This window comes from Polypterus senegalus, chromosome 17 (genome assembly GCF_016835505.1).
Source record: "Polypterus senegalus isolate Bchr_013 chromosome 17, ASM1683550v1, whole genome shotgun sequence".
Classification (NCBI taxonomy): domain Eukaryota; kingdom Metazoa; phylum Chordata; class Cladistia; order Polypteriformes; family Polypteridae; genus Polypterus; species Polypterus senegalus.
In genome coordinates this window covers 79,767,604-79,794,542 of record NC_053170.1, presented here as the reverse complement: position 1 = coordinate 79,794,542, position 26,939 = coordinate 79,767,604, and the positions used below count along the sequence as shown (strand labels likewise).

The 26,939-nt window shown below is 35.1% G+C and overlaps 1 protein-coding gene across 1 annotated transcript in view; it reads right to left on the bottom strand.

Annotated features, from left to right (window-relative positions):
- prkar1aa (protein kinase, cAMP-dependent, regulatory, type I, alpha (tissue specific extinguisher 1) a) overlaps nucleotides 1-26,939 on the bottom strand; it is a 58,539-nt gene that overhangs the window by 14,995 nt on the left and 16,605 nt on the right. The window contains exons 2-5 of the mRNA XM_039739664.1: nucleotides 7,205-7,392; nucleotides 5,155-5,328; nucleotides 3,183-3,274; nucleotides 2,122-2,183 (exon numbers count right to left, since the gene is read on the bottom strand). Coding sequence (XP_039595598.1) covers nucleotides 2,122-2,183; nucleotides 3,183-3,274; nucleotides 5,155-5,328; nucleotides 7,205-7,378 — 502 coding nt within the window. The 5' untranslated portion in view covers nucleotides 7,379-7,392. The remainder of the gene's footprint in view (nucleotides 1-2,121; nucleotides 2,184-3,182; nucleotides 3,275-5,154; nucleotides 5,329-7,204; nucleotides 7,393-26,939) is intronic.

Genomic DNA, 26,939 nt, shown 5'->3' with positions numbered 1-26,939 from the left:
CAAATTACATGGCTACCCTATTAAAATCTGCTTACACACCCTAAAGCGCACAGATAAGACTATAGGATTTACTGTACTGTATATGATATAACATACCAAGCTGAAATTTTAACTTCATTGCATGTGTCTACATATCTCTAAAAAAGATTACACTAACGCTGGATATATAGTTCACGTGATGTGCCTGCAGATACTACTGCTATGCAAGAGGTGTACGGTTTATACTTGCGCGTGTACTTTACGTAAATCTGGAGGATTCCATCAGGTGGCAGAGCGAGGTATCATCATGGTGAGAAAACAACGTTCAGCTTTGCTGTGCCATTAAAATCCCAGGACACCTTGCCATAATATCGCTTTAAAGGATGGATGTTTAATGATTACATCCATCAATCTGGGGGCATGCCCATTCCAGCAAACATCCGGCACAAGGAAGAAACTGTCCCTGGACGGGGCATTAGCTGATCACAAGAAGAATATAAGCACACACATACATTAGCCTCATTTTAGCATCATCAAATCCCCACACCTACATGTCCTTGGAAGTATGTAGTGATTAACAACTGGGTCAGTTTTAAGAGGACATTTAAGATGTTCTACTTTAATGACAAAATAAACTACAAGATTAAAGTTGAATTATCCACTTTACTTTCACAAAATAAACCTTCCTGCCACTCATTTTCTCTGTGGCACAAATATGCTTCTGTGCATTTGGATGCTGTTGCAAAAGTGCCAAAAAAAAAAAAAAAAAAAGACAGCGCAGAAAGTGGTATGTGAGATCTTTAAAATGTACTGTGTCATTACGATGGGGAATATGCAACGCTTCTATTGCCTATGCAAGAAACAGATGAAGAAAAGCACCACAAATACATTTGTGTCGTCACAAGCTGGTAGTAAACAGAGACGCTGACATCACGTTCCGACCTCATCATACTGTGACCCCCAATCTTTTGCTGGTATTGTACTGCAATTCACACACATCGCGTTAATTTCTGAGTACATGCTCAGAGGACAAGTCAAATGAAAGCTGGGAACACGTGGCAGCATGATGAGTGCACATATGCATTGTGAGCATGAATTATAAACTGGCCCTAATTAATCCATTATGTCTTTAAATGGAAAAGAATACATTAAATCAGCTACAGAAACATATATTATATACTATTTGATGTATAAGTATACTGTACATACAAACCTTTTAAACGGGTTTAAAAAATAACCAAACCGGCACAGGCAGATATTTTATTATACAAGCATATGCAAAATGTGAAAAGTGAAGATAAACATTACATGAAATTATAATGTATATATATTTAATCACGATAAACAGTGATTATTACAAAATCAAAACTGTAATGAATCTGTAAAAATCTTCTGATAATTTATGATTTATGTTGTCATCTACAAATTTAATCAAGATGATATATTTTAGTTAAATACTTGAAAACTATACCATTGGAAAATAAACAAAACTACAACTACAATTGAAAGCAGAAAATAATTCGTTCCACCTAGGGTGAAGGAAATTAGGACCAAACCTTCCTTGCATGTTGCAAATCAGTTAATGATTCAACCTATGCTGAAAACAATATTACTTATTGTCTGGCTGACACCTTTATCCAGGGCAACTTAGAACATTTGACAGATACAGCAGGTAACATTTCTTTTAGGCCTCTAGTAGGGGCTGATTCAGAAAAAGCGGCTTGATCATTATCATATACTGTGTCAGTAGCTGGATATGAACCCAGAACCTCAGTGTTTGAAGTCCAAAGCCTTACCTACAACACCATAATGCCTGCCTTATATTGCCTTATTTTTTTTAAAACTTTGCTTAGACTATTATTAGTGTTATATATGAAAATAGCAGTAAGCATTGTCATTTAAATGAAACATCAATTACTTCAATATTATTTATCAACATAATTTATCCAAAATTAATGTTCATTAATATTAAGAAATAAATATTTTCTACTGTACCACAATAGCTTTGTCTGTGCTCAAACAATGCATTGTACCAAATTAGCTTTGTCTGTGCTCAAACAGTGGAAACAGATATAGCAATTTCTGAAACTGCACCTGCTTAGACCAATAATGAAATTAAAATAAATTATGAAAAAAAATTACCTTGCTGAATAACAGTTTCACCAGCAATATAAGTAACTGGAAACATAGCGTCAAAAATATCACTAGAAGAAAAAGGTTTATAATAAAACAATTAAACAGTGAATAAATAATCTATGGTATATATTTTCCTAACTATATCGGTAAATTAGCAGATATATACATTTTCAAGAATTCTTTTAAAAAAATATTCAAAATACACAAGTACAGTATTGCAATCAAATAGTAAGACAGAATGGTAATGTGATTGGTCATCAGAAAACAAACATTTTTGCGAGACACACAATGCACAATACAAAATTAATACCCCTAAAAAAAAAAAAATCAGAGTCACATTATATATATATATATATATATATATATATATATATATATATATATATATAGAGATAGATAGATAGATAGATAGATAGATGTGATATATAGATAGATAGATATGATATATAGATATATCTATCTATCATATCTATTATTCTATATATCTAATCTATATATTCTATCATATCTATCTGATAGATATATATATATGTATCTATTCTATCTATCATATGTATCTATTCCAACTTTCTATCATATGTATCTATTCTATCTGATAGATACTGTATATATGTATATGGATATTCATAATGCAACTGTCCTTCAATATTTTAATTTACAGTGCTGACCAGTACTTTTAGAGATATTAATCACCCTTCTGATTACAATTAGTTACCATTAAAATAGGGCTAAAGTGAATTGCAAAAACTTGAAATCATGTCAAACAAGGTTTAAAGCAATGTGTTACAACATATTAAATTTTACAAGAAAGAAATTCTCATCATAGGATTCTTTTATGCTTCCCCTGTGAATGAACTAAAACAAAAAAAACAGGAACTGAAAAATAAAGTTATAATTAAGAGTACTGTACTGTTAATTGGTACATAATATATTCATAAAAAACAAGAAATTTACAAAAAATTTTTTTTGGTGATTTAAATGTTCATTATCAGGAATACCTTAAATTATCTGTTTAGCATTATTTGATCAGTACTAAATTGTAACAAATGAAAACATTCCTTAATTACCTTCTTTCGTTATCATCAAGATGTGCAAATAACACATTTTTTTCAATAGCTTTAGCCAGAGCTGCCATTGTTTTATAATCCTTAGGAATAACCTGAAAGAAATGAAGGGGAAAAATATGCCAAAGAACATTATCAATGTCAATAACAATGTAATTTCAAATATTGCAGTTAACATGAATTAATAATTCTTTCCCTTTATTCATCTTCATTCTATATTTTGTGATAAACCAGTCAAACAAACACATTTAATGTGCCAATTAAACTAAGAGAATGTTAGGCTATTTATATCCAAAAAAATTTCAGGTTCAGGAAGGTAAAACTATGTTAATGAAAATCCATTTCCAAAAAAAGTTGGTGCTGTATAGAGTCAAATGAAAAAACAATTGGAGTGGGTGTTAGGGCATATGAATGTATTACCAAAGCATTATCTCTCCATGTATAGCATTTATAGTACACCAAATTGTCAGAGAATACTATTTGATTTTTCACCTGGCCATAAAATTTTACTTGAATAGCCAAGTGATACCTTTCTTGGACTTTAAACTGAATGGCTGCATCTTGGATTTTTTTAAACAACAGAACACAGCATGTGCTTGGATGACTGCTTCTCCAGCTGAACTGTATCACAAGCAAGTTAAAGAGATGACTAACTTATTTCTGTCAGACAGCTGTCATTCTCCGTTTCCAACGTTTCACTTGTTGCAGTGAACTGTTAAGAGTTCAGTCTTCTTAAAATATGAAACGTAGGTATGTGTACTGGTTGAAAAGAAAATGGACACAGTCAACTCTTTTTATCCATGGGAGTTACATTTCTGAAAAAACCCGCAGATATGGAAAATGTGGATACTGAAACATTGACCAAGTGGGAAAAATGGGGTTAGTTTCCAATGGGACACCAGTTTGAAGAGAGGACTGGCAGTCACTCTGAAACTTGGTACTGATCCTTCTGCAGGCTCACCTATGGAAATCTTGTAAAGAATTTTACTCCCTTTATAGTTAAGTTTGATTTGTCAACTAGGCAGCAACCACAGCCGAGCCAATGAGAGGACCTCACTAAACCATTAATTGGCAGTAGCGATGAGTGGTGGTGTATATAAAGGGCAGAGACTCAATCAGTGTGAACTTATTACTTGCACTTAGTGGCAATTCCTCATTTGTGGGGGAAAAAAAACGCAAGCCCCAGTCCCCATCATGAACATGGTTCAACAACTTACCAACACCTTATGGCATTGGGTAGACACATGTTGATCCATCAAGTGTAATGTAGTTTTGGACATCTAAGAGCGTCATGAACATGTTATTGCTCAATCACATGTGTCACTCATGCGTGATAGTCCTCTTGGAATTTTCTCCTCTGCTGAGCATAGCCATCAAATACAAACCTCTGGATGTTCATCCCTGCCCCATCTTGAGGCCTGCATCAAGGACCTCATCTATCAATAGGCACAATTAGAGCACCGATGTTGTGAAATGAATATGTGGATAAGCAAATCACGGGCAATGGATTCCATGGATAGCAAGGATTTATGGTACTATTTTTTCCTTTTGGCTTGTTTCTTTCATATGTGGAACAATTTTTTATGTTTGTGGATTTCCATTTGCAAACAAATGTTTCTTTAAGATAACAGTGTTTACCCAAACAGCCTAAAAAAAATTCAGTCATTTGTGGGCTTATTAATTGGAATGTGTGGAAATTTCTGGATTTTTTATTTTCTCAGCTGTTAATGTAAAAAAAACAAAAAACATAGAAAAAAAATGGTTGCATAGCCAACTAAGGAATAAATTATCAGGCAAGCACCTAAATAGTAGTAAACGGATATGTTCAACTACTAATCACTGCATTGTAAATGACACAGCTTAAAGCACAAGAAAAACACAATTTATAGGAAAACTTCTAATTAAATACAAATACTTGTACTATTCTGAAATAAAAAAAGAATTCTTCACATAGGTACCAAAAAGACACACTTACTTTTCTAACATAGGATGCAGCATCCTCTTCAGTATATACCTCAGCACTAATGGCCCCACGTCGCCGACGCCCCTTTACAACCGGATTCATTGGTGGAGGTGGGGAGATTTCATCTTCTCGAGAATCTGAGCGAAAGCTTGATTTTTGTTGATTTATTATCTGTTTGGCCTCCTCCTGGTAAAACACACATATTAAAAAGCGAAAACAGTATTTAAAGCAAGTCATTGAACTAAAAGATAAATTATTCAGAATTGACAGGTAATGTGTAACTAATTATGAATTAGTAAGTCCTCCACCATTATTTGCATCCACATTTTGACCTAGGCAAAAATTATTTTTTTTTTAAATCGTTAATAGTACTATACATAAAATAACATTATGCAGTGGTTTACATCAGAAAGTAATACATTATAAATATAGGTTTAATATACAATTCATTTTTGGAGTAGTTCATTCTTTTCATGTTGAAACAACAACAAATTCCATTATTCATGTCCTTGCAGTGACAAAGGTACATATATTACTGCTGTTCAGTACAGGGTGCTCTCAATGATGCACCTTTTGAAATTAACACATCTATAGAATTTTTTTTAATTTTATCTGCAAGAACATCAGTGAATATACTACAAATGATGTATGATTCTTTCTTGAGCTATGAATGTTTACCCAAAATGAAAATAGGTGGAAATAAAGCGAGTAAGCATGCATGACAGAAGAACAACACATTCACAGATCCTGCATAAAAAAAATACAGGTTGATAGAGTGTGGCAGCATTAAGGGGTGTAAATACAGCTTTGCAGCTTTAAATAAAATAAGAATTGAGGAAATTGTCCTAGTTACTCGAAGCCTCTACACATATAATGCAACTCCAGTAGAAAAAGTGAGCCTTTTGTAAGATAAACACAAATAATCACAAGCAGGACATAAAAGGGAATTTCTCTTTGGCTTGACTAGCTAAACATGGTGTCCAGAGAACTGTGAGCAACTCACAGCTAGTTGCTGGCTGTGTGAGGCACACACAGGGTTCCCAGGTACCAGTCTACTGTACTTTCCCTTTGTAGGATTTTGTAAATGACTAGTGTGTTTGTGTTGGTTTACTACAGAGACTGTTATCCTCATAAATGCTTAAGGACCTAACTGACCGAGCTTAATAAATTGTGATGGCATTACATTTAAAGGTAGTTTCTGATTTACTTCACCTCCTCACCATCTGAGAAAAAAACAGATAAATTGCTTTCATTATGTCTGCTATAGATATTTTACCAAGTAGTGAAATAACACACAACTATGAAGTACTGTATACATCCACACATTTAACAATAACAAATGTGCAGGTAGTCAATGCTAGGAAAAGTAGTCAGAAATACTAAGTGAAAAGCTCCAGCTCAAGCTAGAACATTCCAAATACTCCAAAATCAAAATCAGCCCATATTACACTAATCTCTTAATTGATAACATCATTATTTTCTTGTTAATTACAATACTAATGGACTAAAATGTATAAAAAATTTAATGCGAGAAACAGGGCCAGTTAAAAATTAACCTAAGGTAAATCTCCCACGGTAAATTAAGCAGTCATACATTGTATACTATATTTCACAATGCATCTGTTTTTTTGCATTTCATCTTTTCATCAGTATTTCTAATTAGTGGATAACTTACTAGGATCATAAAAAAAAAAATAAAAAAGATTCTCATGACCTTAAACTGGGTAAGCAGTTCATAAAATGGTAGTTAGGTATTAGAGTATAGATAAATGTACTAAAATGGTACACTACTTTAAAATAAGTGAAGTTGCATTCCCTTAAAAATTACAGGTTAAAAATGTTTCAATACCTTATTCTCACTATTAAAGTTACTTATGGCATACTGTATTCACAGTGGTACAGCGTTGTTCAATAATGAATACAATAGATATAGAGAAGAAGAATATTAAAGTAGAAACATTTCAAAGAGATTTTCAAAGGCAATAATAAAACAAAAAAAATACTTCAAGAGAATATTAAATTCTTAAGAATGTGCCAAAAAACAAGTCAGACAGCACTTTACCTTTTCCAGTCTTTCAAAATACTCTCTAAGAAATGCCATTGGCCTTTCTGGTCGGGCTGTACACAGCTGAACAATGCAGTCCTTCAGAAGTTGCTGAATGTTGTGTTTCTGTACATACTGCTCACACTCCCGCAAACTTCTTTCCTCATCGCTGCTAGAACTACCTGATGCCATTTTCACCTTACAATCTACATTGTTAAAAAACAAACAAACAAAAAAAAAATAAATAAAATTGCATTTATTTATATTCATCAAGTATACAAATTATTTTTGTGGCAACTTGACATCTCTTGAAGATTTCTTTTTATCTTTCAAGAAAATTCCCACTGTAAGTTACAGGTGTACAGTTTAATATGAAATTTAAACACACAAGCAATATTAATTTTCAGAAAGTTGCCCATTCAATATACCGCCCAGCGAATATTTTTCTCCCCAATTTGTTTTCTTACCCACTTAAAAGTCCTCTTTGGTGTTGTGCTCTATGGAACTCCATGCTCAGTGTTCAATCCAACTTGTTGAACACTATTGACTCATTGAATAATTTTCCTTATCGGGAAGAACTAGCTGTATTGTTTAAAACAATCTTTTAAGAATCAAAACCACTAAGTTAGAAAGTGTGAAGGACCTTCTTGGAAGCAATTAACTACAGACTCATTTGATATTAAAGACCATAACCTCTTCTTTTTTGCAAAGTATGGTGCAGAATAAGGAAAAAAATAATAAGAATGTGAGTGCCATTAAAAGAACCTATAAGATGAGCACCAGGGAGAACGTACAAGTAAACAGTTTCAAGAAATTTAAATTCAGAGTTCTGCTAATTAGGTGGACAACCTCAGGCACTGTTCTACACGATTCAATGAAACAGCTTGTATTATATCATAAAAGAGTACATTATGAGACACTATCACTTTTAGAAGCATGGCATATTCAGTTAATCTTACCCTCACACACTGAGGCCCAATACAAGAAAATCAAAGTCTTGGAAGCAAGAAACAATGATAGCATTAAAAGACTCATCCATTCACTAACTCAACAAGAATGAGCAACAATTGATTTTATTTGTGTTGAATGTGCTTCCACTGCATTCATTAGTTGCTACATTAATGAACATCACATGGCTTTAATGCCCAGCAAATGACAAAAATGCAGCACCCACTAAAGTATGCCATCTGTCTGCCTTAGTAATTATGTACTTCTGTTAATACATTTAAGATTGCAGACTGGTCTGCTTTGTGCTTCAAAATATTACAAGCTGAGCCATATAAACACTTGCCCAATGGAAGTGTTGCAGTCAGTGAGATGTAGTGGTTAAGGCTTTGGAGTTCAAACCCTGAGGCTGTGGGTTCAAATCCTGACACTGACCATGAGCAAGTCACATGACCTGCCTGTACTCCAATTGGAAAACCAAGTGATCATCAAGTGATGAGTCACAGATTCACATCACCTAACTCTCAAAGCAGACACAACTCATGTATTTTTTATTTTTAAACTGAACTAATTCAGAAAGGGATAAATGTAGAAATAACAAAAGCCTTTTTGCCTTGAAAGAGCATAACTGCAGATTTTTTTTATAATAGGTGCAACATCTGCAATTGCACACTGAAATTCATGTGAACCAGTAAAACCTGGAATTAGATAGATAGATAGAGATACTTTATTAACTTAACTTTTCACATACGTTGAGAAACTGTCTCTTTCAAACCCTCTGCAAACTTTATTTTATAAAATCCCTGATGGTTACAGATTTTACACAATTAGATTAATACATAGTAACAGTACATTAAGAGCAGTTCTAAGTTAATTCTGGATTAGAATCAATAGCTAATATTGGCTTGCTTGCTGCATAATAAAGTTAACATTATTTAAAATATAGCCACTCTTCAAGTTATTTAAAAAAAATACTGATGTTGACTCATGTACAAAGACTTCAAACCTCTCTGAATGAGAATTTGGTGCTAACAAAAGTGCCCCTTTATTATAAATTTCATTTTTATTAAAAGATAGGCTTACTGTATCAAATTCTTCAAATCTTACCAAAGATTCCTACATTAGTCTATGTGCTGTGTCATTGCAGAGAACACTTTTCTATAAATTAGTCTTTATTCCCTGGCAACGGATTGATCTACAGACTTATGAATTTATGCTGGCTTCAATTATTTCAGAAAGATCACTATGTATCGAAATTTTTCACTTTTCACAAAATAGTAAATTTGTTTTCCAAAGACATATGACATTTGCCTGTGTGCTGTGTCACAGAAAGGGTGAGAGGATCTCTGCTAAAACCAATTTCCCCATTTGCCTGTCAGCATGTTAACAATCATCTTTATTTATTACAGATAGCCTTAATAGATGATTCACATTTCACGTAAAAGCCAACATTTTGACACTTGCATCAAAGCTTAGCAGCTCCCTGTGGCAACTGCCCATTGCCGGTATGGCTCTTACATTCTCAGGAAGCCTTTGTATGTTTAATGTCATTATCTATTATTCAAAGTACACTTTGTTTAATTTACTGTTTTTCTTTTAGTCTATCAACACATGAAATACTCACTTTTTTCAGCCATCCAGATATAAGACAAGACTTTGGGAAATAACCCGAGTTGGGCCAAGAAAATGTCGACAACAGTAACAAACCGAGAAATGCTTCTGCCATGTAATAATGAGTTGAAAGCATCTTTTTTGCCAGCATTGTGTTGTGATTTGTGAGAAACTGCTTACAGAAATTGAAGGGCAAGACAAAAAATGCTCATGAATCAGATTGTCAAACTACACAATGTACTCCAAAAAAAGTAAGTCAAATAGTCCAAAATACCTTTCCTTAGTACCTGAAGCAAAAAATAGATTGTTTTATCTTTGGTCAATAAATGGATGCTTTATATTAAAAAATACATGACAAAAGATGTAAAAAGTCACGAGATAAAATTGTCCCCATAGTAGCAACCGTGCACAGTACCAAACACCACCCATGGCCATGTCAAAAGAGAAAATAACTGTGCCAGCAAAGCAAATGAATAAGGGGGAACTTCAAAGAAGTTACTGTTACAAAGGCTAAGATATTTAAATAAAATATACAAAACACCACACTGTTGTCTTGGTGACAGCTGAAATCTAAAAACACAGGTGATATGCAAGTTGTTTTTAAGTTAATGCATCTTTTATATCTACTTGCTATTTTCATGCATATTTCATTTTATTTCTGTGTGCAAAGAATACAATGCTCTGTGGCTGTGCCAGTCATGCAGGGTTGGTAAAGTACTTTGCTTGATGAGTAATCATCCTCTGTTGTGCCCTCGGGCAAATGGCAAGTGTGGTTGCTGTGCAGAATTACAATTAATATATGTTTAGTCAAGATCCTAACATGTTCTAATCAACAAGTTTACAAATCCAGACATGGACCCCAAGATTTTGCTCCACCCAATTTCTTAAACAGTGTATCATTTTTACCTTTAATAGATCTCATTTAATTGGGTGACTTTTTTCTTATTTAGCATTCAGAAAGGGTATCAGTGTGAGAATTAAATTTGAAGAAATTAAGAATTACATGTCATAGCTTTAAATGATTAACTTTGTTTTGACATTTTAAAATCACTTTTTTTCTAAACATGGGTGCAATAAATACTAATGGTCAACGGCAACAGCAACTTCAGTGTAATCCATTCATGTACTTACTAGCAAATAATGGCTTACAAAAGCTGAACATTAACAAAGTACAAAATGCTTAAAACAGCAAGATATACAGATCTCTGCCTAAAGCACATACAGTAGATGGTTGCCTCATCCAGTAATCAAAGCACCTTGTAATTTCTATAGTAGCAGAAGAAAACATAGAAACTGACAAATGATAACCTTCATAATTAACAGGAGTCCACCTAAAAGAAGACATTACTTGAAACAAAAACCTTCAGTGGAAAAGGCGCTCCAGGACTGAACTTGAAAAAACCCTGTTGTAATCTAACAGTGATGACAGTGCTATAAGGAAGTGAATGTATACTGCATTTACAGTACTGGGAAATATGTTTGCCATAGATTGACTTAAAATTGAAAAAGATAAAGTCGATGTTTTTCCCATTCCATTCATTCTGTCTACATTGTTTGTGTAATGTGTGAAAAATTATATTTGTGTCTTTATTGACTCTTTACACTTTAATATTTCATAGTAATGTCAATATAGCCTCTTACATAATGTCTGACATGAATAATATGCTGAATTTGTTCTGAATTACAGGACATAAAATACTTGATGACAGATACACTATCTCTGCTTTACATTCAAATATAAAGATATGCTTTGTTTTACTTTGATTTCATTCATTCTGTGTACTCTTACTGTTCTTGCAATGAAAATGAGAAGAAAATTTTATTTATTTTATTTATTTATTTATTTATTTATTTTTTTTTTTTAAGTACAAGGTACACATTTTGTAAGAGGGACTAGATTGAGAGAGAACAGACTGTCATCCACCACAGCTGAGAGTGGTGTCAATATTGTAATACCAGTTCAACTGAATGACTGGAGAAGACTACCAAGTTTTGAGTAGAGGCTTCAATTAGCTTTGGATGAACTAAGATTGTCACATGGAATTAAGTGACATATAGCCTAAATATCCTAAAACTAACGATGATTTTGTTTTAGAGACTAAATGTAAATTACCACAATGTAATGCACAAAATGCATGTTATAATAATAATAATAATCAGTAATCATGAACTATGCAACTGAATGGCATTAGGGCCAAGGCTACTTTTGCTTTATTAATAATTTTTATTCTGTAGTGTTCAGTTTTGTATGCAGTATGACATGATGATGCCACATTACATTTTTTTGTGTCAAAACGTAATTCATTTCTGTAGGAGCCAGTTCAAATCTGGCTATGGTTACTTTGCACTACCAAGTTTTGAGTAGAGGCTTCAATTAGCTTTGGATGAACTAAGATTGTCACATGGAATTAAGTGACATATAGCCTAAATATCCTAAAACTAACGATGATTTTGTTTTAGAGACTAAATGTAAATTACCACAATGTAATGCACAAAATGCATGTTATAATAATAATAATAATCAGTAATCATGAACTATGCAACTGAATGGCATTAGGGCCAAGGCTACTTTTGCTTTATTAATAATTTTTATTCTGTAGTGTTCAGTTTTGTATGCAGTATGACATGATGATGCCACATTACATTTTTTTGTGTCAAAACGTAATTCATTTCTGTAGGAGCCAGTTCAAATCTGGCTATGGTTACTTTGCACTACCAATTAATGCAATTTATACAGAATGCTCAAGTTTGCAAATTTACATGCAAATTAAAAATATTTTCGAATTTCTTCATTTTATTAAAATGGTCCTTATGGAAAGTAAAGAAACATCACAGTACAATCACCCACTGTTACCATATAAAGTTTCTAATAACCAGTAACAGAACAAACAAAATAAGGTATAACAGTAAACAATTACCATATCCTATAATACTGGATATATTTTTTGTATACCAGCTTTTCAAAGACCAAGAAAAAGGCCTATTTAATACAATATTTCAGCATTTTACCAAAATTATTAAATCAGTGAAGGAATACTAAATTTTGTAACTCTGATACATACCTGGGTCAGTACAGCTACAAAGGTTGTGCTTACTAAAGTGGAACCCATGAATATAATTTGTTTAATTTGGTTCAACAAAATGGAAAAGCAGGCCTTTGTTGTTATTTTCCTCTAGCCAGTTTACTGCTAGTTACGTATTTTTACTTTATTTGAATATCTTACCATCACCTTAATGTGTATTATGCATCTAAATCAGTACTTCTCAACCTTTATTTCTCAAACATCCCCCAGAAATGGAGAAAACTGCTTGTGTACTTGGGGGGGCTACACAACTCATGATATTTTACATCCCCACATATTTGCTGAAGTCTTGACAAAGGTACTTGTTTCTGAACTTGCATTTATTAAAGAAAGAATATTTGCTGCTAGTGCTATTACATTGCCTGTATTTTTCAAATGATAATACAAAATTAAGAAACCATGTCAAAAACAGGCTTGTGTTTTTATTAAATAAAAGTTCTTTCGGGTGCCTGAATTTCTTAATTATAACTTAAAACATGTTACCATTTTAAGGGATAAATAATAACCAGTAATTACAAAAATGCTGAATTTCTCACTGCAGATATTTTTGATAATAAAAGCTGCTAACTATATACTTGGCTCAAGTATCATTTGTTAAATATGTACAAAATGACTACATTTTTAAAATATAGAATTAAGTCACTGTAGACATTTTAGAAAATTTGTACATAAATGGAAATGCAAATGTGTTTTCTATCAACACATAGCAATCGAGCCAGTGGAAATGGGAAAAGAATTGCACAGGGCTGGGGTAGAAGTCAGGCAAACCACAGAAGGGTGGCCAGCCCTTATAACCTGTGCAGTTTTAAAAGTGAGTGGAGGAGTTGCAGCAGCGCATGTCAGGCTGCATTTCCTTCATGAGACGTCTTCGCCATGGTTTTAAAACACAAAATTTCATTATGATATCGTGACTTGTTATTGTTTGACTATTTCTTGTTGAATATTGTAAAGCAGCCCTTTCCCATTCTAACTATATCCAGGAGAGGATTTAATTATTTGGGGGCCTAAAGCAAAGGTAGGAATGGGGACCAAATCAATCTCATTACTCACCCTTTTCTATACTTATTAACCTAAAGAAGAGGTGGGTAAACTTTTTGGAGGCAGGCCAAATCGATAATAATGACACATGATATGGGCAGTATATAAAATCTAGGTGTGCCTATGAACTCTGGCAAACTGGTACATATGCTAATGAAAAACTTCATTTCATCAACAACTTTTCCTGGTAAAGGGTAATGGCAAACATTAACTTCAAAAATATTTGTTCTAACAAATGATTTAATTGTAAAATGTTTTATTAAAAGCTATTAAGAACAATGCTGAAACACCAATATAAGGTCTGCTTTATACTTCACGCGACACGATGTGTACACCTGTGGATGCTACTGCTACGCAAGGGTTCCGTTTATATTTGCGTGCAAGCTTTACGTAAATCTGGAAGATTCCACCAGGTGGCAGTGTGAGATATCATTATAGTGAGAAAATTTTCCGCTTCACTGTGTTGTGAAGTGCCTGAAACATCCATTAAATTCCGTGGACACCTTGCCACAATATCTATGAAAAGGATGTTTAATGATTACATCCATCAATCCAGGGAGGAGCCCATTCCAGCAAGCATTGAGCGCGAGAGAGAAACAAAATCCCTGGATGGGGTATCAGCTCATCGCAAGGGAAATACAGGCACACATATACACCAGCGTCATGTTAGCATCAACAAACCCCTAAATCTTCATGTGGAAACCAACAAGGAAAACATGCAAACTCCAGGCAGGGGGCACCAGGGACATGACTCCCTAAGGGCTCGTTTATACTTCACGCTCAGAATGTGTACGCGCCCGCATCACAGCTGCCACGCGTTCCCAGCATTCGTTTCATGTGTCCTCCGAGCAGGTCCTCAGAGATTACGTGCCGCATGTGCGAGTTGCAGTACCACTAAAAAGTCGGGGTAGACAAGTGTGCTAGAAGTCGGAATGTGACGTCAGAGTCTCTGGTTACAACCTACATGTGAAAGAAAGCCGCTTTGCAGATCCTACGAGATCGGTGTGTGCACTTCAATGTTTGATGAATGGTTCGAAGTGGTGAGGCAAAATGGCGACATACAGATGCATTTACGGTGCTTTTATATTCAAGCGTCGCATATTCCCGATCGTTAATGACACGATACATTTTAAAAGTCTCACATACTATCATCTGTGCCGTCTTTTTTTCTAATGCTTTCTCCGGTACTGAAAGCAGCGGCAAACAGCAAGAGATTGCCACAATGAGCACATTAAATTTATAATATTCCAACTCTCTGCACATTTGGAATCGTTAGATTTATACTTGATATCACTTTCATGATAAAATGCATTAAAGTATGTATGATACATTTTATAGATAAATCTGTAATTTCATTTAAATAATGAATACTGTTAATAAATTACACACATGGGGGTGACACGGGGGCGGACCCTTAGCGCTGCTGTCTTGCAGGGAGTCACGTCGCTGATATTTCCTGCCTGGAGTTTACATGTTTTCCTGCTGGGTTTCCACAGTGTGCTCTGGTTTCCTTCCAAAGATATGCAGCTTTGGTTACACTAAAATGACGCTAGTGTATGTGTGTGCTTGTATTCACCTTGCAATGAGCTGATGCCTCGTCCAGGGATTGTTTCTGCCTCGTGCCCAATGAAATAGCTGAAATGGACAAATCCCTGGATTGATAGATTTAATCATTAAACATCCTTTTCAGAGATATTACGGTAAGGTGTCATCGGAATTTAATGGGTGTTCCAGGCAATTCACAACATAGCGAAGCTGAACCTGTTCTCACCGTGATATCTTGCATTGCCACCTGGTGGATTCCTTCAGATTTACATAAAGTACGCACGCAAGTATAAACAGTACAACGCTTGCGTAGCAGGAGCGTCCGCTGCAGCATGCGTTGCGTGAAGTATAAACCCGGCCTTAGAGTAATTTTATGCCTTTTTTTGATAACAAACATAAAACTGCTTGCTTCGGTCAATATCAAAAGAATGCAGGATGTTGAAAAAATACACTGCAAAGATTGGTGTCTGTTAGCACACTTCTATATTTGCTTTCAGTAATTTTTATAAGCTAAAAGACCTGCTTAAAAGTTACACTGATGCCACGTAATGATGCGAAGCATACAGTAGATTTCTAAAGTCTTGGATTAATATCCTGAGTAATGTGAAGTGAGTAAAAATCACAAAAGTAAACTTTGGTAAACTTATTTTTAAGTTGCCAATCTGCCCAGGAGTTTAATCACTTTCAACTGCAAGAGTTTTGGCACATTTTCCACACTAACAGCAAAAGGAGATAAAAAAAATTGAAAAATATGTCTCATGATGCTCAAAATCCTGAAAGTGAAAATCAAATTCATAATGAAGGATTAGCAATCTGAATTGCATGCCTGGGAAGTAGTGCTGGGTATCAGCAGTGATGTCCCGATCCGATATTGATTTTATCTTGATTGAATAAGCATTCACTGATGTATTTTAGGTTCTAGCTTTTTTTTTTTTGAGATTTCTTAATTATGCACAGAGAACATTTATATAATTTTAGTAACAGTTTATTTGAAAGGTATCAACATACCGAGTTCATAACATATGCATATGCTTGGAATGACACTTAAGAATCAATACTTCATTAATAATTAACAGTTAACAATCATCATTTGCAAGATGTGGAACAAAATACTATTGCTCTTAAAAAAATTCACAGCACTGCAGTCATTCATAATTCAGCATAATTTAACTAACATGTATCACCACATCAAGTCCATACAAATTATGGGAGACTTCTTGTTTTAATACAGTGTAATGACATCTACTTTATTAAACAGCTATATCATCTTTTGAATACTACTATAAAATAATTAAATATTGCTTCTTAAATAATAAATGTTATTTAGTAACCTATTAGTGTTTTATGAATTTCCATGCAGACATTCTTCAACCGAACAGTTAGCCAAATTTATTCCCCTTTTAGACATTTAAAATAATCCTGAATTAGTCGAAATTAAAGAAACAGCAGGAAGACTTGCGTCTTTCTGTAATTCTACGGGTTACATGCATCTTCAGTTGCTCATTAATCCGTCTCGAAAATGTGTCCTCACAGTTCCTCCTCAGACAAATAGGAAGAATTTTAAAACGAGGATCTAGATTTGATGCATGTTGAGAAGGATGTTGGATTGGAACATAAGACATAAAACTAGTCATTGTGACTGATAACACCATTAATATAATCTGTGCTGCACAAATTATGGAGCTACTTCATATCGAATGCTATGCGCAAACACTTGCTTTGGTACCAAAATTCCAATATATGCATGCTTGTTGCAAACTTTTTCCACCGTAGCAGTACACCTTGCCATGTGCTTAAAGAGAAGCAATGTTTACTGGACTTAAACACAAAAATTTGGGATTGATGTGGTCCCGCAATGGAACAATGCATTAGAAATGCTAGAAAGGTTTATGGAACAACAGCCAGCAATTTCAGCAGCGACAACGCTCCAGTTGTGTCTCGCAATCGGCGCTCGTCTGCATAACTGGGTTGTATCATTTGTCGCAAGCTTGTTTCAAACAATGGTATAGAGTCTCATATCTTTACAGAAAAAAAGTGCTATAGATTCTGTTATTTTTTTGGGCATGAGACAATTTAAATGTAAGTGGAGCTAAATGCCATCTCCAGTGCAGACTGTTTAAGGCTCTACATGCTTGGATGTCAAAGGAGATTACATTTATGGGTGACATCTGGATAAACTTCTAAGTTGCACAGCTTACATATGGCTTTGCTTTTATCCAGTTCTTTACTGACGCACAGTTTGAATCCATATTAAGTCCACACATCTCATTTAAGTCTTGGCTCTAATTACAGTTGAGAAGGAAACAATTTAATGTGAAGTAGCAAAGTGCCTTATTCACTGAAAGCCTTAACTGGCACATTAGCGACATCTACTGGATTGGAGGCCAAAAACAAAGATAAGCAAAAATCTACATATAGTAATGGAGCAGGATAGAGCTCTACTAATCGAGTTTCAGAATTTAAGGATCAATATTGAATTGTTTAAATGAAAAATAATGATTAATTAGAAAATCAATATTTTACCCAGACCTAGTGGTTAAGTCTTGTAATAATCTGTTTTTACCAAATCTGCTTTTAAAACTCCTTGATTTACATTTGTAAACAGAGCTCTTTATACTGATTTGTACGCAATCAGAGTGACACCCAAACTTCCACTTTGGTGTTCTGCTGCCAGCGAAATGCATTGCTAATAAAATAACCACATGCATAAACTCAGATTTTTTTAAAAGAAAACACACAGCTCGATGCCAAGCAAGCAGTTAAAACCATACACATTTACCACTCTGCAGACTGTCTCTTTTTATTCAGTAGGTTAAACCTCAGAACAGTAGTCGCACATTAGACCTGGTCATATTTCCAGCAGTCAATATTATAGTGGAAAATAATCTGGATGCAAGTGTCTCATACAACTTTTGTATTTTCTTCAGTATAATAGATATGATTAAAAATGAAGAATGCATCATTAAGAAAAGCTGCTGCATTTTTTGTCATTTTAAATCAACTACAAGTCAGTACTGCTGTCAGTACCACAAGCAACTTATATGACAAGGTTAATAAATTTAAATGCCAAGTTTTCGACTGATGTTGATACTGTTGTTCCACAAAGACTAAAAAAGTATTTGACAAACCCTCTTGTTGCATTAACAACTCAAGCTGTTTGTATTCTCAAAAAGGAACTGTTACAAAGAGGAGCATAATCAGAGAAAAAACAAGTTTACAATAGACTGTAAAATTTCTTAGAGACAAACTTAGCTCTATCAGCGTAGTCTGAGCTGAAAGAATCATACTTCTGATGAACTTTAAATGAAAACCAAGTACATTTACATGCACTTTAATAACCTGCTTGTTATAGAACCCCCGTTTCTAAAATGCTCTGTAAACACTTAGTCCAGTTAAAACAAAAATGGGATATTTGTCTCTGAGAAACCAGTTTAACACACACAGATTTCACCATGAGTAATCCAGTTACTTGGTCATATATACCCTTACCCTGGTCACCGCTAAGGATTTATACTTTGTGCATGCCTGTTGCACTCTGTTCACATGTGTATATGTTATCTTTGCACAGGATTTCAGAAGCCACAAATGGTGGAAGCGTTGACAAGATAAATTTGCTTGGGTTATCGCATTATTTCCAACGTTGTAGTTTTCTTTATTACTACAAAATTCTAAATACTGAATGTTTTCAGATATTCAACCGATAACCATATAAAAGTGAAGGTAAAAGTAAACTAAGTGAACAAACACCTTTTTTCCCCCCTAAATTTACTGGATGAGAAAAGTAATCCAACACCAACTGGCACTGTGTAAAAAAGTAATTTCTCCCCTGCTCTAGACTGGTTGTGCCACCTTCTGGAGACTGAAACCAGAAGCTTTCCTTAATGTTACATTAGTCTTTCATACTACTGTGGAGGAATTTTAGCCCAGTTTTCCATGCATACCTTCCTTACCGTAGATTTGATATACTTTATTAATAAACTGTCTTTTCACATGATCTTTGGAGGTCAGAGTACAGGGTCAGCCATCGTACAACACTAGTGGAACAATTTTCAGGTCAAGAGCCTTGCTCAGCAGAGTAGGATCCCCACTGGCTAGAATGGGATTTGAACCAAGAACCATATGCTCTTGTATCTTATGTGACCAAAAAGGTTTCTAAACTCTAATCAAAAGAGTATAATACAAGAAAACCACATTTTTACAGCACTGCCGAAATATTCTTATTCATCATCTAAAATATTGTTTTTGCCTCCCTGGCACTGTCACAAATTTATAATCCAATATATCTGGAGAAAAAATCTTTGTAAGTTTAGACAAATGCCAATCAGAAACATGAGACAGTTTAAGGTAAGCCTTAGAAATCAATCCTTGTTCTATTACTTGCTTTACATGCTTTCCTTGTGTAAATTATCCAAAATACATGAGAATTTTCACTTCTATGCTGATGATACACAGTAATACATATTAGTCATTCATATAACCCAGATGTTGTTAATCCCTATTCAGAATTACAGAGTGATGCAAAGTTATTTTTTACAATTAACATGGGAACAGGTGAGAAATTATTTTCATTGTATATAGTGGGGAATAGAGGAACTGGGGAGTCTGGGGAACTGGAAACAAATTAGGAAATAATTTACAGACAAATAAGGAATTTAGGTGTCATAATTGATAACCAAACTAAATTTTAAATTCCTCACTTCCCAAGTTATAAAGACAGTGGTTTTCCAGTAATAAAACATAGCATGAGTTAGTCTGTTACTGTCATTGCAAGACCTTACGATGTTGAAACATGCTTTTGCTTTTAGTCAACTGGATTATTGTAATGCACTTTACAGGACTGCAAAAGACAGATGTAAATATGTTACAGCTTGTTCACACTGTAGCAGCATGAGTTTCAATCAAAAATGAGCTTCTAAACATATAAAAAGAATTTATTCTCATTTCTATGGCTTGCCTTTTTTGGGAAAATACTGCCAGGGTTTGCTAGCAATTTTACAAAATATAGTGGGTTGAAAAATTATACAACCCCCTCTGGAAAGCCACCATATTACTATCTTACATCATTACAACCTATAAAAATCACAAATGCAGAGTTTCACAGTGAACGTTTATTTCTCTTTGTACATATTTTGAAACAGTTGGAGCTTGGTGAACTAAACAAATGCAAATTGACAGTCATGTTGTGAAATGACACACAGTCAATACTTGGTAGCAGCACCCTTTGCGGCAATAACTGCTTGCAATCGCTTTGGATAGCCATCTACAAGCTTAGCACATCTGGATGGAGGCAATTTTTTCCCATTCTTTCTTGCAGAACTGCTCCAATTGGGCAAAGTTTGAAGGCTTACATTTGTGAACTGCAATTTTGAGATCACGCCACAAATTTTCAGTTGGATTCAGATCTGGACTCTGGCTAGGCCACTACCAAACCTGGATCTTCTTTTTGTTAAACCATGCTTTGGTTACCTTTGCACAGTGTTTCGGGTCCTGCTGAAAGTGGTAGCGTTGTCCATATCCCAATTTCATGGCTAACATTTGAAGGTTTTCTTCCAAAATCTGGATATACTTCTTAATATCCATTGTAAGAGCCATTTTCCTAGTTCTATAAAATGTATGAATATTTACTAGATGATAATGCATAAAATATAGGAGGTTCCTATAACCCCCGTGAACAAAATTGAGTTGGTATTTTCCTGTCATTTTTTAACAGTTTTGAGTAAACAATGTTCTCCAGTTAGTGTTTAGCCTCGCCTTGTGTAAGGTACATAGGCATACGGTTTTTTAACCGTGTTTTTTTTTGTGCTCGCGTTCGTGCTTGCGCACGTGACCGTGCCTGGGCGCATGTCTATGTGCCAACGGCCTATGGGCCTTTTGAGTGTGAAGTAACATGTAAAATAAAAGATTTAAGTGTTGAACCGTATGTTTAAAGCATACAGAAGAAGAAATAAATAACCTTTAAGTAGAGAAATAACCAAAGCTTCTTAAGAAAAGCTAACTTTATAGAAGATACATTTTTTCCTTTTTTTTTTTTGCCTTTATTCGATGTGTGTAACTATTTTTCTTTTTATTCTTGTGTGGATTATTTGCTTTTAACTTTCACTAAATATTTTAAAACAAACTTTTGGACTGTGAGATTTCTTTGACACGCGTCTTACCCGTACCTGACTTCGCCTTATACATCGGCGGCTACACTAAAGTTAAAAAACCCGCCTGAAGTTTTGAAACCAGCCTAAAGTTTAGAAAACAACCAAGAGTAAAGATTGAAAATTGCCTTGGATTATAAAAGAAAGCAAGTCTGCATTTTCAACGCCTGAGATCGACTGCGACGAAAGAAAACAACGACTTAAAAAAGACTCAACAGGTATCTTTAATCTTTGTCTTTGATCGGTGTTGGTCATATTTGAGAATTGCTAGTGCTCTTCACGAGACTGTATAAATCTGTATATATTACAAAGATTTTAAGCGCAGTACCTTATGAGATCGCCATGGCATCTGAGTCCAGGAGCCAGAGAAAATTTCGAACCCCCATTGAAAGTAACAGTGGTGTGAGCGGAAGTCACGACGATCATGATGTTTCAATGGAGGATCATCTTGATGATGACATAAATCCGTCCAAATCATTAACAACTAAAATTCAATCCGAAATGGACTACAAATACAAACATTTATCTAATGTGATGAAGACTGTGAAGGATTTAAAAAAAAAAATGAATTTAATTGTGAATCTAAATTGTGAAGCTAAAAGAGAAGCTGAAGAAGCTCAATTGAAAATTAAAAGAGATCAACTGGAATTGGAGGCAGCTATAGCAGAATCCGAAGCAAAATTGGGAGTTCTTAAAAGACGCTATCGAAGTTCAGATAAACCCAATTCTAATAACGTCCCTCAGAAACCAGATGTGAGAAGCACAAAACCACAAGAAGCAAGTATTCGTGACTTTCCATGTAACAACAAAATTAAAAAAAATCCCCAGCAATCGCAGGAAAATAAAGCGCCAGCACCTCTTCAACAATCGCTTTACGATAAGCACTACGATCAACAGAAAGAAACAGTATAAGACAAAAGCGCCTTATGTGCCACAGAAAAAGATCCCAATATTTGACGGCGATCCCTTGAAATATGTGGACTTTATAAGAGCATTTGACAGAGCTATCGATGTGGCGATAGAGAAACCGCAAGATAAATTGGACCTATTGGCACAGTTTACTAAAGGTTCACCTCACAAGATTGTTAAAAATCTGTAAACATTTGTCACCGTTAGGAGGTTATCAAAAGGCCAGAAAGAAACTCGGAAGTCTTTATGGAAACCAGCTACAGAAAGCCGATGCCTATATGAGAAAAGAGAAAGGGAGATCACAAATAAAGCCAAACGATAGAGAAGGACAGAGCGATACTGCGAACTATCTTGGCAAATGTACAAATATTATGCCCAACTTACAAAGCGGACAACGATTTGAAACTAAGGATCACCTTCCTACTAAAGTCTCCAAACCTCCTCAAGACCTACTAGCACCGTGGCATTGCAAAGTACAGAGTATTGAAAGTACGGAGAGCATGCGAACACCTCGTGCCAATCCAGTGAACTTTCTTAACTAACAGCCAACATCAGCTTTGGATCCCGCGTACAGCTCAGCTCCGCAAAGCCATACCTTCGAGACGAAAAAGGACAAAACTGATCAAGAGAAGTATCTCTTGAAAGGCGTCCTGAGAGAAAGCAACTTTGTTACAAACTTTTCTGCAGCGGACGAAAAAATGGATACAGACACCTCAGTCAAAACGGAGGAGATGGCTGGATGTACAAGCGGTAAGCACGGTCTTTTTTGCAATGAAAATCGCGATCTTAACAAATGCAGTGAAATTCAGACATTAACTTATGAAAGTAAATTGACTTTTTGAAATCTAAAGACTTATGCTTTAAGTGCCTTAAACAAGGACACTTTAGTAATGACTGTCAAGAAAAGATTAAATGCCAAATGTGCTCTCAGTTACATCTAGTAATTCTGCACATGAATAAGGAAAAAGGCAACGACGATAAAGCCACACCTCCTAAAGAGGAGAACGTTATGTCGGAAGAGAAGAACATTTCTTTGGCCCATATTTCCGTTGAGCCATCAGAGACTTGTTCTGATACCGGGGCCGATAAAGAGTGTGTCTTAGCAAGTCTGAAACGAGTGAAAATGTGTAGAAACATCGGCTCTAAAAGACTCTGACAGCTCAGCTACATTTTGCACTGAAAGTCTGCAAAAGCAGTTAAATCTTTCTGGAAGAAAGTCTCACATCTACATCAGCGCTGTAGAAAGAGACGCAGTAAATAGTCAGAAATTAGTAAACTGTACAGTCTTAACAGAGTTACATGACTGTGGGATAGAAAAAAAAAAGATTTTTTGATACACCAGAAGTGTGCCCACTGAACTCGGTACAAGTGAAAAGCGAGAACATCCCTCAAGAAAAAGATATCAAGAAATTGTCTAATCAAAAATCCTATTATTAATATTGTTGTTGTTAAGTACAAATGCCTGCAAAGTCATGAAACCATGGCACATCACACATAGTGAAGATGAAAGACTTTATGTTGTGTAAACATAAAACGAGGGTGGATTGTTAATGGATTTATAAAAGGGTCCGACAAAGACAGACTGCAAAGATGTTCAGTCAATTGTGTGACAATAAAGGAAGTAGAGCAAATGTTACTCCAGCAATACAATACAGACTTTCCAGAACGCGACTGAGGAAAAAGAGGAAATGTTACAGGAGGACATTAAAATCATGCGCTCAGATAATGGAACAAATTTTGTTGGAGCAGAAAGAGAGCTACGAGAAGCCACAAAAAATTTGGAACATGAAAAAAATCGGCAACGAAATGATGCGAAGAGAAATCAAATGGATTTTTAACTCACCATCAGCCTCTCTTCAAGGCAGAGTTTGGGAAAGACAAATCAGAAGTATAAGAAAGATTTTAAATTCGACACTAAACCAACAAACACTCGATGATCAAAATCTTCATACACTGATGTGCGAAGTGGAATCAATACTTAATAACAGACCCCTTACAGAGACATCTAACGATCTGGAACCGCTCACACCCAATCACTTATTGTTAATGGACACTCAACTCGAAATGCCACCTGAACTTGTTTCACAAAACGAATCATATCCAAGAAGATGCTGGAAACAAATTCAATACATGGCTAATTTGTTTTGGAAAAGATGGACTAAAGAGTATTTGCCAATACTTCAGGAACGTCAAAAATGGCTTACACCAAGAAAAAAATTTGAACCGGGAAACATCGTTCTAATTGTGGATAAAGCTACACCTCGCAATTCCTGGGTAATGGGTCGAGTCACCAAGACAATGCCAGATGCCAAAGGTGCAGTCAGAAGAGTTTGTGTGCAAACCAAAAACAGTACACTGGACAGACCCGTGAACAAACTGTGCCTGATCCAGGAGGGATCAAATAATTAAAATGACTCATTTTCTCTTTGAATGCTTATTTTTAAAGCCTTTTAAATTTCGTGCTTGTGTTTATACATTAGATATTAGGCTTTAAAGTTTCTTAAGTTTAGTATTTGTGTTTTTATAGTAGAAACTAAGTTTAAGCTTCTTAAGGTTTGCTTTAAGTTTGGTAAAGTAATGAAGGCTCTTATTAAGTAAAGTTAAGTAATTGATTTCTGCCCTAGCATAAACAATTAGGGGCTGGATGTGTAAGAGCCATTTTCCTAGTTCTATAAAATGTATGAATATTTACTAGATGATAATGCATAAAATATGGGAGGTTCCTATAACCCCCGTGAATAGAATTGAGTTGGTATTTTCCTGTCATTTTTTAACAGTTTTGAGTAAACAATGTTCTCCAGTTAGTGTTTAGCCTCGCCTTGTGTAAGGTACAGAGGCATACGGTTTTTTAACTGTGTTCTTGTTTGTGCTCGCGTACGTGACCGAGCCTGGGTGCATGTCTATGTGCCAACAGCCTACGGGTCTTTTGAGTGTGAAGTAACACGTAAAATAAAAGATTTAAGTGTTGAACTGTATGTTTAAAGCATACAGAAGAAGAAGAAATAAATAACCTTTAAGTATAGAAATAACCAAAGCTTCTCAAGAAAAGCTAAGTTTTTTTTTGCCTTTATTCTGTATGTGTAACTATTTTTCTTTTTATTCTTGTGTGGATTATTTGCTTTTAAACTTTCACTAAATATTTTAAAACAAACTTTTGGACTGTGAGATTTCTTTGACACGCGTCTTACCGTGCCTGACTTCGCCTTATACTTCGGCGGCTACATCCATTCTTCCTTCAATACGGACAAGGAACCCAGTGCCTGCCCTAGAGAAGCAGCCCCAAAGCATGATGATCCCCTCTCCAAACTTGATGGTAGGTATGGTGTTTGCCGGATCATTGGCAGCCCCTGCCATCCACCAGACAAACGCCTTTGTGTTGAGGACAAAAAGTTCAACTTTGGTCTCATCAGACCAGAGTACATAACTCCAGAATGCAGGACTCTTGTCAAGATGTCTGTTAACGAATTCTAATCAAGCTTTCAGATGACAATTTTTTAGTAGTGGCTTTTTTTTCTGGCAACTCTGCCATACAGCCCCTCTCTGTGCAAAACCTTCAATATTGTAGTTTTGTGCACATCCACTCCAGCTGCAGAGACTGAGCTTTGCAAGTCACTGAGAGTCACCTTAGGATTTGCTCTTACTTCTCTGACTAGTTTTCTTGACATTTTCTTTGTTATTTTAACAGAGTGGCCTGACCTAGGCCGGTTCAGTATGCGTCCAGTTGTCTTCCACTTTGCTATGATGGCCTTCACAGTGGACACACCGAGGCTAAGGAGCTGGGCAATCTTCTTGGCACCACTGCCATCTTTAAACTTCTTAATCACAGTGGTTCTCAAGTCATTAGAAAGTTCCCTTGTTTTCATTTTTGTCAGTTTTTGAGGTTTCACCAAATAAGCCACTTGTACTGACTTCTTAGTTGTATGTTCCCAAGAATTGGTCTAAATAATCACTTATAGACCAGTCAACAAGCTAGAGGATTAAGTGCTTGATTGTTTATACCTGTTTTCACTAACCTTATTGCATTGTTAACAATCAAAGTCTCCAAGCTATTAGGGGTCGAATACTTATTCAACAGCAGATGTCACTGATATGTTCTTTATCATTGCAGCATAATTTGATTTTCAAGATTTTTTAGTGAAAATTTACCATCCAAGAAGCCCTCATTTATATGTAACAATATGAAACTAAAGATGCATTTTCAAAGAAAAAAAATACAGGAAATTTAAACTTTGTCTAGGGGGTCAAACACTTTTTCAACCCACTGTAGGTTATCATCAGACATTAATGATTTCATGTCAGACAGGGACTTAGATAATGGAAATGTAGAATGCCCAGCAGGAGCAAGGTAGTCATTTGGCCTAGGTCAACAAAACTTAATTTCTTGACGTAGTGATGTAGAAGGAGTAAATAATCATAGCTGTTGTAGTTTTTATTCATGGTTATTTTTATGTGTTTCACTGCAATGTACCTGAGGGTACC